At 47.8% G+C, this 19,649-nt stretch overlaps 1 protein-coding gene across 3 annotated transcripts in view; it reads left to right on the top strand.

Annotated features, from left to right (window-relative positions):
• LOC115477388 (gastrula zinc finger protein XlCGF58.1-like) overlaps positions 1-19,649 on the top strand; it is a 43,842-nt gene that overhangs the window by 13,941 nt on the left and 10,252 nt on the right. For all 3 annotated transcript variants that reach the window (XM_030214240.1, XM_030214249.1, XM_030214255.1), the window contains one exon: positions 192-311. In XM_030214240.1, the coding sequence (XP_030070100.1) occupies positions 192-311 (120 nt within the window). The remainder of the gene's footprint in view (positions 1-191; positions 312-19,649) is intronic.

The following is a 19,649-nucleotide window of genomic DNA, read 5'->3' as shown; positions in this document are numbered from 1 at the left end:
TTTAAAACTAGGGGTAGGAATTTTTAAGTCTTAGTTTGGTGAGCAGAGAATTTCAAAAGAATGGTGCTATAACAGCCTTTGATTCTGTTTAAGGCTGATTCTAGCTGGGGCTGGACTCCCCAGAACATTATTCTGAGAAGACATCAGAGGCGAGTGATTATGGGAAACCTAATGTGCTGTTCTTATCTCAGAAACAGACTCGGTGACTGTCACGCCTGATATTATATCCCACATTGAACGAGGAGAAGCGCCGTACATCAGGCATGAGCTGGGATCAGAAGAGAGGAAAACTGGGAAAAGCAGTTGCTCAGGTAAGAAGAGGGACTGATCTAAAATTGCAGATATGAAAAGTGAAATGGGCAGCTCCTCTGGAGATCTCTTTAATCACTTGCATGGTTTCTCTTACAGGAAATAGACACACAGGATAGTGCTTCTTACCAGTGTACTACTGGGAAGCCATCAAATGTGTTAAAATAGCTGCAGCCCTGGCTAGGTGCTCTTCTCTCTCCCCTTCACATTAGCAGGCGAAGGACAGAATATTGTGCTCCATCTACAACCATGTTTTTCTCTGGCTTCAGTCTGAAATTAAGAGTAGAGGGTGCCCTGTAGTCTCCTGGACATGGTGAGCACCATCAAGCCAATATCAGAGTGAAGCATAGGCGGTCGATGGCTGAGCTGTTTGGGGAGGCTAAAATGGGTGGGGCCAGGCCTGAGTCCTTAATTGTCTGAAAACATACAGAATGGTCAGCAAAATAATGGTAGATAATACCTTTTATTAAATTTAGATATTAAGATACATATCAAATGTCAGAGAATAAAGTGGCAAAGAAAATTAAACAGTTCAAGCTTCAGTAGATATATATATATAGGTCTCTTAGGCAATTGAATTAAAGTGGATATTTAAAAAAAGTGTCAGCAGATGATGCCTACACCTCGTCACTTCCCCAGGTGTAAAGGCCTAAAATACAGATTAACACATGCGTCCGGCTTTTCCTGTATGAGCACGCAGTTGTGGAATGCATTGCCACTTAACCTGAAAGCAATATACGACCTAATCAACTTTTTTTTTTTTTTAAATCATTTTACTTAATTACATTCACATTTATCACGTAAATGTAAGGAAAAACAGAAAATAATATAAGGAAAAAAAAAACATTTTCTCACAACAATATATATAATTGTCCACAATTGGGGGATCCAAGATCAGGAAAACAATCTCAAAGAAAATAAGAAAAACACCAAGTGGTTAATCTTACAAATTCATATTTTCTGAGGGAGGAAGGTTAATCAGTAATTGCAGCCGGTACAGTGGTAACTAAAGGAAGTTGCTACAGAGGGTTCTTCATCTGTTCTTTTAACTCCACAAACTCTTGTAATTTCTTGAGTTCAACAAATAAGTAATAAGGAAATAAAACAATTACAAAGGAATCGCTCTAGGATGGTCCCACCTAGGGCAATGATTCTTGGCTTAAAAGCCAAGAGTTCACACCTCCTAGTCTGCGATTCCCTTGATATATCAGGAAATATATTTATCTTTGAACCCAAAAAACTATCAGCCATGTATCGTAAATACAATTTCAAAACATTGTTCCTATCTAAATCAAAGGCAAAAGTCACTAATAATATAACTCTCTATATAGGGTATTTTAGGAAGATTTATCATTCTCAAGTTATTTTTCCTTAATTGGTTCTCCAGAAGTTGCACTTTTTTACAAGGAACATGACTGTCTTTCATTACCAGATTAACTGATTTTCGTAGAGAAACCATTTCCGTAATCAAAGTCTCTATTTTTATATCTTGGACTTCCACTTTGTTAGATAAGTATTGATATAATCACATATTTATTCCTGAAAAATTTTTGACATCTGAAGAAGAGAATTATTCACACTCTGCAGCACTTCCCATAGTGTGTCCATTATGACATTTTTTGGCTTCACCAGGTCCAATTTCTCCACAGAAACCGCTCCAGATATCTTTGGGGGGAAGAGCTCACTCTCCAATCCCCCAGTTGGTTTATTATCCGGAGTCAATGCTGCGCCAGGACCTCCTCGGATCGCGTGAGAATCCTAACCCACTTCGGGCGTTTCCACTGTCGACCTCCATAGCGAAGCGTTACTGTTTCCGGGTCTTGGAGAGGTCATGCGAACAGGGGGACTCAAAGTCACTCCCTCTCCACTGAGATTCGGCAATAAAGCCTTGCTGTTCCCCGAAGCAGGAACCGATATCCCCGACGTTATGACCCTGAATCTCTCCAAAGTAGACTGAGAAGTGGTGGGAACCCTAGCCGTGTTCGAGGAGGACAACACCACGGCTTTGCCTTTTTTTCTTCCCCATTCTCTGGGGAGCGCGCCTACTTCTTCAGGTATTCTGGTGTAAAACGTGAACTCAACTAACGTACGTCCTCCCTCGACGCCATCTTGGATCCTCCAGTTTGGGACACTCTTTGTATGGTTTCTCCTCAGAGGCCTGTCTGATATGGGTAACCCTTCAGCATAGCCCTCTAAGTCATTGAAACACGGAAGCCTCTCCACCACTTACAAGGTGGTGTCCCTTCGGAAGGCGACCTAATCAACTTAAGTAAATCGCTGAAGACCTATCTCTTCAACAAGACATACCACAATGATCCATAATAGGAACTGTAACACATCACCACTTACCTGATTTTCTGAATGTTTTCTCTCTATACCTGATTGCTTAATTCTATAATGCTATTCATGTTCTTTATCTAATACCAATTGTATCTTTTACTCTGGAATGGTGGATGCCATGATGGCGCATTGTAAGCCACATTGAGCCTGCAAACAGGTGGGAAAATGTGGGATACAAATGCAACAAATAAATAAATAGAGGCCTGCAGTCCATCTGTCACCCTCTCTCTCTCTCTCTCTCTCATATCCCACTTCCCCATAGCCAGTTTGTGACGCTGCGTCTCTCTCACGCACATATCTTCTCGTTCCTCTCCCACCTTCAGAGAGCTTGTTGATTTTGCTGCCTCACGAGATTGGAAGCTGTAAAGTCAACAGGTTCTTCATGAACCTCAAGTTGCTCAAAACTGTCTGAGAGCTCCATGGCTGCAGTAATGAGCCGCTTGGGGTGTGACACCGTTCGGGAACCTCGTCAGAACACTGGTTTCCTCCAGTAGCTCAGGTACAGGAAACAGCAACAAAAAGAGGAAAAAAAAAACCCAAACAAAATGATCCCAACCCAGTTTGGGATTTCTTGGCTTCCAAGCTGAATATTTCCAATGGCAGAAAAAATGTAAAGTTCCAAATAAAGCCAGCATCGATCAAAGTTCCACACCTCTAGCTGTAATGTGTTTAAATAGGGGAAGCCTCATAATTATATTTCTCCGAGGACAAGCAGGCTGCTTGTTCTCACTGCCCTCGCGCATGCGCGGCCGTCTTCCCGCCCGAAACCGGCTCGTGCCGGCCAGTCTTCTTTTGTCCGCGCTCGGTACGGTCGTGTTTCGCCGTTCGTGCCCCGGAAAGTTGACCTCGCGCGTCGTTTTCGACTCGTTCTTTGAGAGAAAAAAATTAAGAGAAGTGTTTTGGGAGGAGACCTTTTGGTTTTTTTTCCTTTCCCGTATTTCGAGCTTTTCGCCCCGGTAAGTTTTCTTTCGTCGTCGGTGTAGGCCCTAGTTAGGCCTCGGTCGAAGTTTTCTTCTCCCTATTTTTGTGGTGCCATTTTCGCCATTTTGACTTTTGATCTCGCCGGTGTGATTTTTCCGCCCATGACATCGAAGTCTCCCAGCGGCTTCAAGAAGTGCACCCAGTGCGCCCGGGTAATCTCGCTCACTGACAGGCACGCGTCGTGTCTTCATGTCTGGGGGCTGGGCACCGCCCTCAGGCCTGTAGTCTGTGTTCCCTTTTACAAAAGCGGACTCAGGTAGCGAGGTTAGCCCAGTGGAACATCTTGTTCTCGGGCTCTTCGTCGGCATCGGCACCGGGGGTATCGAGTGCATCGACGTCGTCAGCGCCCGGACCTTCATCCTCGCCCCTGATTGCATCGAGTGCATCGAGGCATCGGCCCTCTGCATCGGGGCGACATCGGAAGGCTGCGTCGGCGTCGGTGGTGTCGAGACCTCCTCGTCTGCTGATGTCGTCGGACGGTGGTGCTTCGTCTGGAGTGCAGGTGAGGGCTGTCCATTCCCCTGCTGGTGGCGGTGAGCCTTCGGGTGGGTCTCCCCCTACCCTGAGGGCTCCTGCGGTACAGCCCCCCCCGAGACCGGCCCTCTTCGGTCTCGGCCCCGAGGAAGAGACGGCTGGATTCTACGTCCTCCTCGTCGGTGCCGGGAAGCGCCGGTGACGTGCTTCGCTCCAAAAAATCGAAGAAGCATCGACACCGGTCCCCTTCCCGCGTCGGCACCGAGAGCTCTGGGTCGCTGAGGGAGTCGGCACCCAGCAGGCATCGGCACCGAGAGGACCGCTCACCCTCTGTCCAAGAGGTGTCGATGCGCTCCACTCTGGACAGCCCGGAACAGCCTCCACGCCCGGAACAGACTCTGACATCGACGCCTGCATCGACTTCCATGCCTTTTTCTGCAGCCACTCTGAACGAGAGTCTCCGGGCCGTTCTCCCAGAGATTCTGGGAGAGCTGTTGCGCCCTACCCCTCCGGTACCGGGGGTGCTTGCGCCACCGGTACTGTTGAGTGAGGCGCCGGCTGGCCCATTGCCCGGGGTGAGGACTCCGGCACGCGGTACCGACTGCGGCCGCCTCCCAGGAATGCTCCCCGACTACGTCGGCGGAGGGAGCTTCGCCGGTGCGGGCGAGGGAGTCTACCTCTCGACGCTTCCACCGTGGCCGTGGTTCCACGGAGTCGAGCCGGGCAAGGTTGCAGACACAGGTCCGTGAACTTGTGTCTGACACCGATGGTGAGGCCTCGTGGGAAGAAGAGGAAGACATCAGATATTTCTCTGACGAGGAGTCTGAGGGTCTTCCTTCTGATCCCACTCCCTCTCCTGAAAGACAGCTTTCTCCTCCCGAGAGTCTGTCTTTCGCTTCCTTTGTCCGGGAGATGTCTACGGCCATCCCCTTCCCGGTGGTTGTGGAGGACGAGCCCAGGGCTGAAATGTTTGAGCTCCTGGACTATCCTTCTCCACCTAAGGAAGCGTCCACAGTACCCATGCACCATGTCCTAAAAAAGACATTGCTGGTGAACTGGACCAAACCATTAACTAATCCCCACATTCCCAAGAAGATCGAGTCCCAGTACCGGATCCATGGGGACCCAGAGCTGATGCGCACTCAGTTGCCTCACGACTCTGGAGTTGTGGATTTGGCCCTAAAGAAGGCCAAGAGTTCTAGGGAGCATGCTTCGGTGCCCCCGGGCAAGGACTCTAGAACCTTGGACTCCTTTGAGAGGAAGGCCTACCATTCTTCTATGCTCGTGGCCAAAATTCAGTCCTACCAGCTCTACACGAGCATCCACATGCGGAACAATGTGCGGCAGTTGGCGGGCTTGGTGGATAAGCTCCCCCCTGAGCAAGCCAAGCCTTTTCAGGAGGTGGTCAGGCAGCTGAAGGCGTGCAGAAAATTCCTGGCCAGAGGGGTGTATGACACCTTTGATGTTGCGTCCAGGGCCGCTGCTCAAGGTGTGGTGATGCGCAGACTCTCATGGCTGCGTGCCTCCGACCTGGAGAATAGAATCCAGCAGCGGATTGCGGACTCGCCTTGCCGTGCGGATAATATTTTTGGAGAGAAAGTCGAGCAGGTGGTAGAGCAGCTCCACCAGAGGGACACCGCTTTCGACAAGTTCTCCCGCCGGCAGCCTTCAGCCTCTACCTCTACAGGTAGAAGATTTTTTGGGGGAAGGAAGACTGTTCCCTACTCTTCTGGCAAGCGTAGGTACAATCCTCCTTGACAGCCTGCGGCGCAGGCTAAGCCCCAGCGCGCTCGCTCTCGTCAGCAGCGTGCGCCTCAGCAAGGCCCCTCGGCTCCCCAGCAAAAGCAAGGGACGAGCTTTTGACTGGCTCCAGCAGAGCATAGCCGCCATCCAAGTGTCAGTGCCGGGCGACCTGCCAGTCGGAGGGAGGTTGAAAGCTTTTCACCAAAGGTGGCCTCTCATAACCTCCGATCAGTGGGTTCTCCAAATAGTCCGGCAAGGATACACCCTCAATTTGGCCTCAAAACCTCCAAATTGCCCACCGGGAGCTCAGTCCTACAGCTTCCAGCACAAGCAGGTACTTGCAGAGGAACTCTCCGCCCTTCTCAGCGCCAATGCGGTCGAGCCCGTGCCATCCGGGCAAGAAGGGCTGGGATTCTATTCCAGGTACTTCCTTGTGGAAAAGAAAACGGGGGATGCGTCCCATCCTAGACCTAAGGGCCCTGAACAAATATCTGGTCAAAGAAAAGTTCAGGATGCTTTCCCTGGGCACCCTTCTCCCCATGATTCAGGAAAACGATTGGCTATGCTCTCTGGCCTTGAAGGACGCCTACACGCACATCCCGATACTGCCAGCTCACATACAGTATCTGCGATTTCAGCTGGGCACACGTCACTTCCAGTACTGTGTGCTACCCTTTGGGCTCGCCTCTGCACCCAGAGTGTTCACCAAGTGCTTGGCTGTAGTGGCAGCGGCACTTCACAGACTGGGGGTACACGTGTTCCCATATCTCGACGATTGGCTGGTGAAGAACACATCCGAGGCAGGAGCCCTGCAGTCCATGCAGATGACTATTCGCCTCCTGGAGCTACTGGGGTTTGTGATAAATTACCCAAAGTCCCATCTTCTCCCAGTGCAGAAACTCGAATTCATAGGAGCTCTGCTGGATTCTCGGACGGCTCGCGCCTATCTCCCAGAGTCGAGAGCCAACAACTTGTTGTCCCTCGTCTCGCGGGTGCGAGCGTCCCAGCAGATCACAGCTCGGCAGATGTTGAGATTGCTGGGCCACATGGCCTCCACAGTTCATGTGACTCCCATGGCCCGCCTTCACATGAGATCTGTTCAATGGACCCTAGCTTCCCAGTGGTTTCAGGCTGCTGGGGATCTAGAAGACGTGATCCACCTGTCCACGAGTTTTCTCGAATCCCTGTATTGGTGGACAATTTGGTCCAATCTGACTCTGGGATGTCCTTTCCAAATTCCTCAGCCATAAAAAGTGCTGACCACGGATGCGTCTCTCCTGGGATGGGGGAGCTCATGTCGATGGGCTTCACACCCAAGGAAGCTGGTCCCTCCAGGAACGCGATCTGCAGATCAATCTTCTGGAGTTGCGAGCGATCTGGAACGCTCTGAAGGCTTTCAGAGATCGGCTGTCCCACCAAATTATCCAAATTCAGACAGACAACCAGGTTGCCATGTACTACGTCAACAAGCAGGGGGGCACCGGATCTCGCCCCCTGTGTCAGGAAGCCGTCAGCATGTGGCTCTGGGCTCGCCGTCACGGCATGGTGCTCCAAGCCACATATCTGGCAGGCGTAAACAACAGTCTGGCCGACAGGTTGAGCAGAATTATGCAACCTCACGAGTGGTCGCTCAATTCCCGTGTAGTGCGACAGATCTTCCAGGTGTGGGGCACCCCCTTGGTAGATCTCTTCGCATCTCGAGCCAACCACAAAGTCCCTCAGTTCTGTTCCAGGCTTCAGGCCCACGGCAGACTGGCATCGGATGCCTTCCTCCTGGACTGGGGGGAGGGTCTGCTGTATGCTTATCCTCCCATACCTCTGGTGGAGAAGACTTTGTTGAAACTCAAGCAAGACCGAGGCACCATGATTCTGATTGCTCCTTTTTGGCCGCGTCAGATCTGGTTCCCTCTTCTTCTGGAGTTGTCCTCCGAAGAACCGTGGAGATTGGAGTGTTTTCCGACCCTCATCACGCAGGACGAAGGGGCGCTTCTGCATCCCAACCTCCGGTCCCTGGCTCTCACGGCCTGGATGTTGAGAGCGTAGACTTTGCCTCTTTGGGTCTGTCAGAGGGTGTCTCCCGCATCTTGCTTGCTTGCTTCCAGGAAAGATTCCACTAAGAGGAGTTACTTCTTTCTATGGAGGAGGTTTGCCGTCTGGTGTGACAGCAAGGCCCTAGATCCTCGCTCTTGTCCTACACAGACCCTGCTTGAATACCTTCTGCACTTGTCTGAGTCTGGTCTCAAGACCAACTCTGTAAGGGTTCACCTTAGTGCAATCAGTGCATACCATTACCGTGTGGAAGGTAAGCCGATCTCAGGACAGCCTTTAGTTGTTCGCTTCATGAGAGGTTTGCTTTTGTCAAAGCCCCCTGTCAAGCCTCCTACAGTGTCATGGGATCTCAATGTCGTTCTCACCCAGCTGATGAAACCTCCTTTTGAGCCGCTGAATTCCTGCCATCTGAAGTACTTGACCTGGAAGGTCATTTTCTTGGTGGCAGTTACTTCAGCTCGTAGAGTCAGTGAGCTTCAGGCCCTGGTAGCTCAGGCCCCTTACACCAAATTTCATCATAACAGAGTAGTCCTCCGCACTCACCCTAAGTTCTTGCCAAAGGTTGTGTCGGAGTTCCATCTGAACCAGTCAATTGTCTTGCCAACATTCTTTCCCCGTCCTCATTCCTGCCCTGCTGAACGTCAGCTGCACACATTGGACTGCAAGAGAGCATTGGCCTTCTATCTGGAGCGGACACAGCCCAACAGACAGTCGCCCAATTGTTTGTTTCTTTTGATCCCAACAGGAGGGGAGTGGCTGTAGGAAAACGCACCATATCCAATTGGCTAGCAGATTGCATTTCCTTCACTTATGCCCAGGCTGGGCTGGCTCTTGAGGGTCATGTCACGGCTCATAATGTTAGAGCCATGGCAGCGTCGGTAGCCCACTTGAAGTCAGCCACTATTGAAGAGATTTGCAAAGCTGCGACGTGGTCATCTGTCCACACATTCACATCTCATTACTGCCTGCAGCAGGATACCCGACGCGACAGTCGGTTCGGGCAGTCAGTGCTTCAGAATCTGTTCGGGGTTTAGAATCCAACTCCACCCCCCTAGGCCCATGTTTGTTCTGTTCCAGGCTGCACTCTCAGTTAGTTGGTAAATTTTTTAGGTCAATCTCAGTTATGTCCTCGCCGTTGCGAGGCCCAATTGACCATGGTTGTTGTTTTGAGTGAGCCTGGGGGCTAGGGATACCCCATCAGTGAGAACAAGCAGCCTGCTTGTCCTCTGAGAAAGCGAATGCTACATACCTGTAGAAGGTATTCTCCGAGGACAGCAGGCTGATTGTTCTCACAAACCCGCCCGCCTCCCCTTTGGAGTTGTGTCTTCCCTTCTCTTTGTCTTGCTACATATGAGACTGGCCGGCACGAGCCGGTTTCGGGCGGGAAGACGGCCGCGCATGCGCGGTGTGCATCGGCGCACGAGGGCTAGCAAAGGCTTTTGCTAGTGAAGATTCCGATTGGAGGGGCTGCCGTGGACGTCACCCATCAGTGAGAACAATCAGCCTGCTGTCCTCGGAGAATACCTTCTACAGGTATGTAGCATTCGCTTCGCTGATATATGCAATTCTGTTATAATCCATAGAGCTTGCCTATATCTCAGTCTACAAAACCCTCAAAAAAGTGTGAACCACCCCTCCTCCTCAGGTAAAGATTTTCAAGCTCACCAGTTCCCGTCTCCACGTTGATCAGAAAAGAAAAACACGAATGGTTTAAATGTTTCCCTCCACAAAGCACCACTCTGCAACACTGGGGAAAAACAGGCAAATAAAACTGCCAGTTTAAAGTTCACTTGGACTTCAAATTACTTGATAAATATCACACATTTTCTGACAGACCCAGCATCTTGCAGCTGGGTCCTGCCCCTCCTCCCTCATACCGATAACTGGCAAACTCCCGTTTTTTCCTGCTGGGGCTTATGGGTTAATAGCAGCACCCAGTTGTTTACACACTGACCTGCTTGCTTAGTTCATTCTGCTACAATTTCCATTTCTTCCACTTGTAAAAGGAGGGGTAACTGACACAGACTGGAGCTCTCCCTGCTCCACAAACTCCATTGAGGCTACTCTTTCTCTTGTCTCAGCATTCTTCTTGTAAGGCTGAGATGGCCCCTCTTCTCTCCAGCCTCGTTGTGAATCCATGTTGTATTGTTTAGTGAGCCAGGGATATTGAGCTAAATCTGCATCCTGGCCCACCCCTAAGGATTGGCTCCTAGGCTTCCGGGAAGTGACTGTAGGACTGGGCACCCTTCTCTCCCGGGGCTATGCTGGGTTTTCATCCTTTCTGGGGGTTCTTTGCTGGGGCTGAGGAAAAGAGTGTCCTGATCTCCTACTGTTTGACATAATGCACCCTTAGTGCTGCTTAGTAAACAGGGACATCAGTTGACTAGGTTAATTTGCAGTCTTTGCTTTGCTCTCCCTTAAGGGCTCCTGGCTTTCTTTCACCTTTGTTGCAACATCTGTTAGGATTACGTAACTTTCCTGTTTTGATAGTATCCTTCAAAGACACTTCACACTGAACCATATGCTCGTGATCAGATGAAGTATACTCTGTCATATTTTCACATTAAACTAGGGGTTTCGTTTTCAAAACAGACTACGTGGAACTTTGTAAGTCTAAGTGCTTTTGAAAATAAGCACTATAGTAACCTATGGAACATTGTAAGTCTAAGTACTTTGAAAACATGCCTTCACCTGTACTCAATCAATCACGTTTTTACTCTGTACATTTCTAGTCAATGTTATTATCCAATTATGTGAGCATTGAATGCTTTCTTATAGTCAGTCCATGATAGACCGACGATATGATTTTTCATAGCCTTGGCTGTGATAGCTTTACTCAGCACTAATTGGTCTTTGGTTCCATACACTTTTCTTTTGTTGTCTTTTGATTCTGTTACTGAGATCATATATTCTACAGTATCTGCATCTATTGGAGTGAATAGCTTGGCAATGTTGTATTCCTTTCCTTGAATCCTGCCAGACCAGTCCAAACGAATGGGTTATGTACCCCTCCCAACAAAAGGAGACAGAGAAAAAAAGATCAGACCTGGTTTCACTCTCTTTATAGGGATCTAGGTGCTGCCTTCCATTCTTCAGTATTTCTATCTCTCCAGCAGATGTTTGGTGCAAAAGGATTGCTAAGCTGCAGGGCAGTGGTCTTAGAAGCATTCTCCTCTGGCAGAGCAGAATCCCTATCAGATACCCAGGGTTGCAGATGGCAGGCCGATTCCCTCAGTTGAGCAGGATTCCCAGCTTCTGGGGCAACAGTCTTGAGGACTAATTCCCCTTCTAGAGCAGGTGATGAGTAAGTGTGCTCCCAAGTAGAGAATGACACGGGGACCCGCAGTAAATCCTCTGTAAAATGTTTTGTTTAGCGTGCACATACAAAAAAGATCATTCGCAAAAAGAGCCAATTTATGTTCAAAATCACCTACACATCTACCAGTGAGTGGATTCTCTGCGCCTAGGGCTCAGTGGATTACGCAAAGAGAAGAGGCGAAAGAGGGCATCCAAATCTGGTTCCACGCACTATGGGGAATGATGCCGTGTAAATGCAATTGATTTTAAGACTGGTCATTGGTCTCTCATATACTTTCATAAGCTACCCAAGAAAATTAGAACCAAACCCTATGGTTTGCAACACCTGCCAAAGAAAGAGCCACGCAACCTTACCAAAAGCTTTCTCTGCATCGGTAGCCAGAAAGGCCACAGAATCTCCACAACACTGTGCCTCCCACACAATGTTCAAAGTGCACTGGATATTGTCGGCCACCTGGCGCTTAGAGACAAATTCCATCTGATTGGAATGAATCAACCGGGGAAGGACCTTTTTGATGTCTAAATTCAGCAGGGAGATAGGTTGGTAGGAACCACAAATTTCAGATTGTCTCCCTGGTTTCAAAAGAGCAGAAATCCCTGCCTCCCGCATACTTTCTGACAAAGAGACTCCCTGAAAATAAGCATTACTTACCCGAAAAAGAAGGGGACTATCCTCCCCAGAAAAAAAACAAACCATAAAATTTAGCATAGAAAATATTTAATCCTGGAGCCTTACCCCCCTTAAGGCCTTTAATCACCTATGCTGTCTCAGCCAAAAAAAAAGAAGCATCCAGCTGAGCATGCTCCACACTGGTAAGGCTAAGTAGATCCACTTGAGATTAATACTGCCTAATAGCGAGGTCATCACTACTGTAAAGCCTCGGATAAAATTTCACAAAAATATCCCTAATCTCGCCATCTTTAAAATACAAAACAGCTCCCACCTCTTTGAGTTTTGTGATAGTATGTGAGATATGCCGTAGATGTCGCGCCAGCAACCTCCCCTATTTATTACCAAACTCGAAATATTTTTGTTGAACCAGCTGCCTCAGGAACTCAGCCTGCTCTACCTGTAGACTATGCAACTCATTCCTGCTCTGTTGCAACTGCTGTATGAGTTCAGGGGTGGCCCCCTTTTGGTGGAGACTTTCTAGGTGCACCAAACAAGTCCGGAGCTCTAACTCCTGACTACAGAATGATGCGGGGACAAAGTTTGTCCCCGTCCCTGCAAACTCTGTCCCTATCCACAGAAGCCTCACTGTTTAACCACCCTTAAGATTTGCCTTTGGATTTAAAAAGCAAAATCATGTGCATGTAAGGACTGCATAAACGAATTAAAACAAATGCCCTTAAAATGTAATAATACTCAACTTGTCTGGCAAGCAATAATGAAACAGTGATGGAATATTCATTCACATAAACAATAATGAACACTAATTTTTCAAATCATTCTACAACTCCAAGCAAATTTAATTCTTTTCTCACTATACAAAACAGGGAACCAGAGAAAAACTGAAATAGAGAGATCTCCCTCAAGAAAACCAGGTAAACACTGGTAAAAGAGAAACAGAAATGTATTTTCTTCTGCAGTCTGCAAAATACAAAAATAGAAAAGACATACATTTCACAAAGCAGGCACATCTCAGTCATTAAAAAGTATTAAATAAAAAATTTTCTTTTCTACCTTTGTTGTCCGAGCACTTTATCTTTCTAGTTGGGCTGGTCCCAGTCTCTTTTCCACTTTCCACGTTTCAGTCTTCTCTAAATTCTTTTCCATGTTGGCGTTTCCATTTCTTCTCTTGGCTTCTTCCTTTCCTTCTCTATATCTGTCTGGCAGTGACCTTTCATTTCATATGTCCGTCCCCTCCCTTATTTGTGTTTATCCCCCTTTCTCTCACCATAGTCTCTGTTTCACTTCTTATCTACCTACTAGCTTTTACCGTTGCTCTTTCTGTCTCTCACTTAATATCCAGTTTCCTAAACCCCTATCTTTCCCCATCTTTCACCGACTTCCTTAGCCCCATTCCCATCCTATTAGCCCTCATCTACCCTCCACTGGATCTCATCACCCTATCAGTCCCCAGCGCCATCCGTTTCTCTCTTTCATTCCCTTGCTTCCAAGGCCCTATACCCCATGCCCTTCCTTCCTCTTCTCCCTTGCAAGGTCCTGTCATTCTCCCTTCTTTCTTCCCTCCAAGGTTCGGTGTCGCTTTCCCTCCCTCTCTCCCTCCACAAAGTCTGGTGTTGCTTTCTCTCCATACCACCCTGCCCCCCCCCCACCACAAAGTCTGGTGTCGCTTTCCCTCCCCCTCCCAAGTTCGGTGTCGCTCTCCCAATCTTCCTGTCCCCCCACCCCACAGGGTTGTTGTCACTCTCCCTCCCTCCATTCCCACAAGGTCGGTGTTGCTCACTCCTCCACCCCCCTGCAAGCTCCGTTGTCACTTCTCCACCTCTCTGCTATGCTTCCCTGCAGCCTTTCCATCTTCAGCGTTAGCAATGTAAGCACGCTGGGAAGCCTTCTCTCTGCAGCGAGCGACCTACCTACCTACATAAAAACAGGAAGTCGCAATAGAGAGAAGGCTTCTGGGCCTCACAAAGGCAGCATGTTTACATTGCTAACGCTGCTGGCAGCCCAGAAGATGGAAAGGCTGCAGGGAAGCATAGCGGAGAGGTGGAGGAGTGGCACCGTAGCTTGCAGAGGTGGGAGGGAAAGTGCGACACAGGACTCGGTGGCGGAGGGTGTTGGAGATGTACAGGGGTCCAATGTTTTGGGTTTTTTTTAAATAAAGAAATTTAAAAGAGCCACTTACCCGGGGCTGTTGTGGAGTCCCAGGCTGACAGGAGCCGGCATGGGGGCGGAGTTGCGGGTTCCCCTCGAACCGGAAGTGCTTCCGTGCCGGTGAAGAGAGACACTCCAGACTTGCAGGACCCGGGCTTCGTAAAAGGGAGGCTGAGTCCTGGTGCCTAGAAGCAGGGAGAGCTTGGGGGGAAGCTGCATTTTTGTGCTTCGGGCTGGCTGGGTGCCAGGGCCGCGGGAGGCATATTTATGGTGCATGCGCGATCAGCATGCATGCACAGAGGGAGAGAAGTGAGGTCCCCGTGAGGGGAGGGTGTGAGGAGCAGTGGAGCGAGCTCAAGTCCCCATATGTTAATGGCATGAAGAGCGCTGGTCCGATTGGTTCACACATGCCCAGTAACAGAGTCGGGGAAAGAGAAAGTCCCCGGATGTCAAGGGCGCGAGGAACTGCTTTGATTGGTGCAGAGGCACCCAGCAGCAAGGGGGGGTTGGAGAGAGTGTCAGGAAATTGCGTGTACGAAGCCAGAGCTCAGTAGCAGGGGAAAGGTTGTTTAACGCAGTCAGGCTCAGGTGTGGCTGAATATTTAGGCCTCTGAGGCTTTTTCAGGCTCAGGGGCAGTCAGGAGCAGTCTGTAGCTGTTTGAGATGCTGCAGGGCAGAGTGGCTGCTGTAGTGAGAGGTGAGCAATGACAGTGTTAATGCTGGGGATCAAGAGATTTATCCTTCAGTGATCTGTGTGCTGGGAACTGGTGTGGCTGAATTGGAGAACTATACAGTTTTAGCTGCAGGAAAGGTGTTGTGTACATGGATCAGAATGGTTGTGGTGTAAGAGGTTGATTATTATTATATTCTTGGTTTTAAATAAAGGACTAGAAGTCTGTGTTTTTTAAAAGAGAATAAGATTATATTTGCAATGTTTGAAGATGTGGCATGTGCAGGGTTTGGAACCTTGACGTGCATGAGCCTGGTAGAATAAGTGATGTCACCAGGAAAAATTCAGTTGTAGGAGTCAGTTGGAAAACCTGAAGAGAGACAGAAGCAAGTGTGGCTGCAGTCTGAGTTTTAGGCAGAATTTAGAGATAAAAAAAGGTTATAAGTCTCTAGTTTCAGGATTTTTAGTAGTCTGGGAGATATGGAGGGGCATAATCGAACAGAAACGCCTATCTCCATGGGCGTTTATCTCCGAGAACGGGTCCGTGAAGGGGCGGACCAAATCGTATTTTCGAAAAAACATGGACGTTTATCTTTTTTTGAGCTGGGCGTTTTTGTTTTTCAGCGATAATGGAAACCGAAAACGCCCAGCTCAAAAACGAATAACTCCAAGAAATTTATTCGTGGGAGGGGCCAGGATTCGTACTGCACCGGTCCACCTCACATGCCAGGACACCAACCGGGCACCCTAGGGGGCACTTTTACAAAAAACAAAAAAAAGGTAAAACAGCTCCCAGGTGCATAGCACCCTTCCCTTGGGTGTTGAGCCCCCAAAATCCCCCTTAAAACCCACTGCCCACAAGTCTACACCATTACTATAGCCCTAAGGGGTGAAGGGGGGCACCTACACGTGGGTACAGTGGGTTTGGGGGGCGGTTTGGAGGGCTCCCATTTACCAGCACAAGTGTAACAGGTGGGGGGGGGGGGGGGGGATGAGCCTGGGTCCACCTGCCTGAAGTCCACTGCTCCAGTGACCTGCATACTGCTGCCAGGGAGGTGGGTATGACATTTGAGGGTGAAAATAAAAAGTTGTGAAACGGCATATTTTGTGGTGGGAGGGGGTTCGTGACCACTGGGGGAGTCAGGGGAGGTCATCCCCGATTCCCTCCAGTGGTCATCTGGTCATTTAGGGCACTTTTTGGGGCCTTATTCGTGGAAAAACAGGGTCCAGGAAAAGTGCCCTAAATTCTCGCTAAAAACGCATATTTTTTTTCCATTATCGGCGAAAGGCGCCCATCTCTGATCGGCAGATAACCACGCCCCAGTTCCGCCTTCACCACGCCTTCGACACGCCCCCATCAACGTTGTCCGCATCCGCGACGGAGTGCAGTTGAAAAACGTCCAAATTCAGCTTTTGATTATACCGCTTTATTCGTTTTTGGGAGATAAACGTCTATCTCCCGATTTGGGTCACAATATAGGCGTTTTTCTCTTTCGATTATAAGCAGGTAAGGGTACTGTTTCAGTGAGAAAGGGGAAAGAAAACTTCTGTTTACAGGGGACCAGGAAAACGTTGCAAACTAGAAATTTATTTTAGTTGATGTCAGAGCTCTGGGATTTCAGAGAAACAATATTCTCTTAAGGGATATGACAGGGGATTAAAAGAGAAAGTTATTCCTCTATGCTATATGCTAAGAGCCCTACAGGTGCCGTACCCTTTTAGCCCACGACTCCTTCCTTGCTGATTTATCTCCTCCCCTCTCTTCCTCCTTCGTTGTTTCTCTTCTCTCCTGTGACCTTGTCTACTGTACTTTGTACTATTGTTGCTTATTAATTATTGTACGCCACATTGAGCCTGCCTATGGGTGGGAATACTGTGGGATATAAATGTCATAAATAAATAAAAAATTTCATAGTTTCATTATAAAAGGGTACTGGTGTTTCGAGAGGCTGGTTTTAAAGGGGGAAAAAAGCGCTTTTACTACTGCTACTACTACTACTTAACATTTCTAAAGCGCTACCAGGGTCACGCAGCGCTGTACAATTTAACAAGAAAGGACAGTCCCTGCTCAAAGGAGCTTACAATCTAAAGGACAAAGTATGCAGTCAATCAAATTGGGGCAGTCTAGGTTTCCTGAATAGAGGTAAATAGTTATGTGCCGAAAGCTACATTGAAGAGGTGGGCTTTGAGCAAGGATTTGAAGATGGGCAGGGAGGGGGCTTGGCTTATGGGCTCGGAAAGAGTAATTCAGGGAAGAGTAATTTCAGGGAATACTGTGGGGGGTTTTTTTTTTAAGTAATTTCTGATTGCTTTCCTGAGTTTCTGGGGAGAAAGAGAAAAGCAGAGCTGAAAAACAGTTTAGAATGCCCAGTGCTGTATTGAAGCTGAAGTGACCTTAAGCTTGAGGCAGCTTTAAAATGTTGGGATCTGCAAGCAGCATAGAATATTCAGTGCTGCATTGGAACTAAAGAGGCAGCTTGGAATCTGAGCAGTGCTGGATGCTGCTTAGTGACTGACAAAATCTGAGACTTGACATATTGTAGAATTTATGGATTCTAAAGTGAGAAAGGTTTGGGTGCTGCATTGTTGAGAGTGAACTGTTTAGTGTGCATTAAAAGACCTTATGGGATTTTGGGGATATTAGGACAGGGAAAAATAATTATATTTTGTTTTCAGAATTAGTTAGTATACATGGCTTTTCTGCCAAAGAAAACACCGATTCAGCTGCACACACAGGGAGTCAGGGTCTTCCTTCTTTGATTTCTTTGAGAAGGTTAGTAGGTCCCTAAAGAAGAAATTCCAATGAAGGGATCCGGAGACTGGTCCAGCTGCTGAGAATCTAAGGTACCCACCGCAAGAAAGCGCCAGAGCCGGTGAAGTTTTTAAAATATTTTTTGGTGTGCACACTCAGTTTTCTTTTTAAATGCAAATGTCAGTATTGGTGGCATTTTTACATGGACATTGGGCCAGGGCAGAGCAGTACTCAAGTGAAAAGATGTAGTAGCGCATTCCTGCCAGGAACACAGAGGCTTCTTAAGCCTAGTTAATTTTGAAGACTTCAGTTGAAGTAAAACTGTTTAAGGGTCTGTAAAGAAAAAGAAGAGTTTTAGTAACACATACTTGCAAGCTTAGAAAAAGGTTAAAAGAATATTTTTAAAAAGTACTTACCTGATGTGTTGATCAAATGACCTGCAAGAGAAAGAATAATAGTTGATTTGAATAAATACTGCACTTTAGAAAGCTCAGTTGAAGTATTTAAATTTCTTTGAGTTTTAAGAATTTTAAAATGACTTAAAATGTAAAAATGCACTTTAGCTACTGGTATATTAGCTCATTATTTTAAAGATGTTCAGGATACTTATTTTTTAAAATGTTTAAGTGCAATAAAAACTTGAAATACCTGTAAAGTGCCAGTAACAGTGCATGTTAAAGAATTTTATGATCGTAAGCAGGCCTGTGGTGAAGATATTCGTACCTACGCCTATGGTTTACAAGAAAAGCTATCCCGAATAGAGGTCATAGATGCCAACTGTTTCAGTAATCCTCAAAAAATGCTTAAAGAGAGGTTTGTACTGGGCATAAAAGAAGAAAGCCTGCGACGTGAAATGAAAAAGCGGATAGAGCGAGCACCTGAGCTAACTTTTGCAGAACTGCTTCAGGAAGCCATAAAATGGGCAGAGGAAGACGTGCCTCTGGATTGGGAGGAGAGGCCTCCAAAAATTTTGACTCGTATCCAGAGTGAAGCTTCTCTCAGAAGCACAAATTTAAATGGAAAACTAGAATCTGAATTGAGCGATCTGAGGCAGATGATGACCGAGATGTTGAACCGGCAGCGATCTCCAGGGATATATTCCAATTGGAAACGCCCCGGGGAGAATTCTGATCACAGGTTACATTGGTTTGGTGGTTACTGGCAGTCAAACCGAGGGGGAAACAGAGATCCTGACAGACGAGTAAGAGAAAGAAGAGCACCTTTGAGAAATGAAATGGGGCAGCTGGTCTGTTACAGGTGCGCAGAACCAGGACATGTGGCACGAGAATGTAGAAGTGAGAGAGTGAATGCAAATGGTCCGGGTGTGAATTGGGCCGGATCCACTTATGACACAATATCCAATGTTGCATCAAACGCTCCAACAAATGTGAAGTTCTGTGTACCTGCTGTGACCCAGAGAGAACTGAAAGAAACATCATGTCACGATGGTGACTGTTTCGTTCTCTGTGTTCACCTCGCCCTCTGGTGGCCAGAACTGGTGGCTGCTATGGACTATCACATGTTCCAGACTTCAGCCCAGTCCGGTCCAGATCTTCCGGGCTGCCAGACTTGCTTTTATTGTTTGTGCCTGAACAGCACCCGTAGCTGCCTTGTGATTCCTGCAGCTTGAACTTCAGCTGTGATGGGCTTTATTAATCACCTGGAAACATCTGTGTTTGCCTTTGCATCGTCTAAGGTCCCTGGTATGCTGGTGTGCTTTGTGCACTTCTGCCTAGTCCAGATTCTTGTCAGAGTTCCTTGTCTGGTTCTAGTTAATCTGTGTGTAGTTTAGCTTTGGTTTTATTGCTTATTTCCTAGTCTTGTTTCTGGTCTGTATTCCTTGTCTAGTTCTTGGTTGTCTGTGTGTCTTTTTTAAGTGACTGCTTGGCAGCTTTCAGTCCTGATTCTTACCTGTCTGAGTTTTCCTTTCTTAGTGGCTGCTTTGCAGCTTTCAGTCCTTGTTCTTGAGCCTGTCTGTTTTCTACCTAGTGTGGTATTGTCTGTCTGAGAGTCCTAGTCTAGTATTCTGCCTAGCCTCCCTTGTGTATTCTAGACCCTGTGTGTATCCTGTTGGCATCCAGTTCCTGCCCTGCCTGTTCCAGCTTGTTTGCCTCAGCTGCAACTCCAGTCCGGGTTTCCAGTCCTGTTCTGCCTTGTCTCTGATTTGGGGGTGGTTTTGCCTGCCACTGCTGCTCCTCAGCAGTGGCCCAAGGGCTCACGAACTTAGTTTCTGC

Source organism: Microcaecilia unicolor, chromosome 1 (assembly GCF_901765095.1).
Source record: "Microcaecilia unicolor chromosome 1, aMicUni1.1, whole genome shotgun sequence".
NCBI lineage: Eukaryota > Metazoa > Chordata > Amphibia > Gymnophiona > Siphonopidae > Microcaecilia > Microcaecilia unicolor.
The sequence above is the reverse complement of the archived record's forward strand: the minus strand, read 5'-3'. Positions and strand labels throughout refer to the sequence as shown.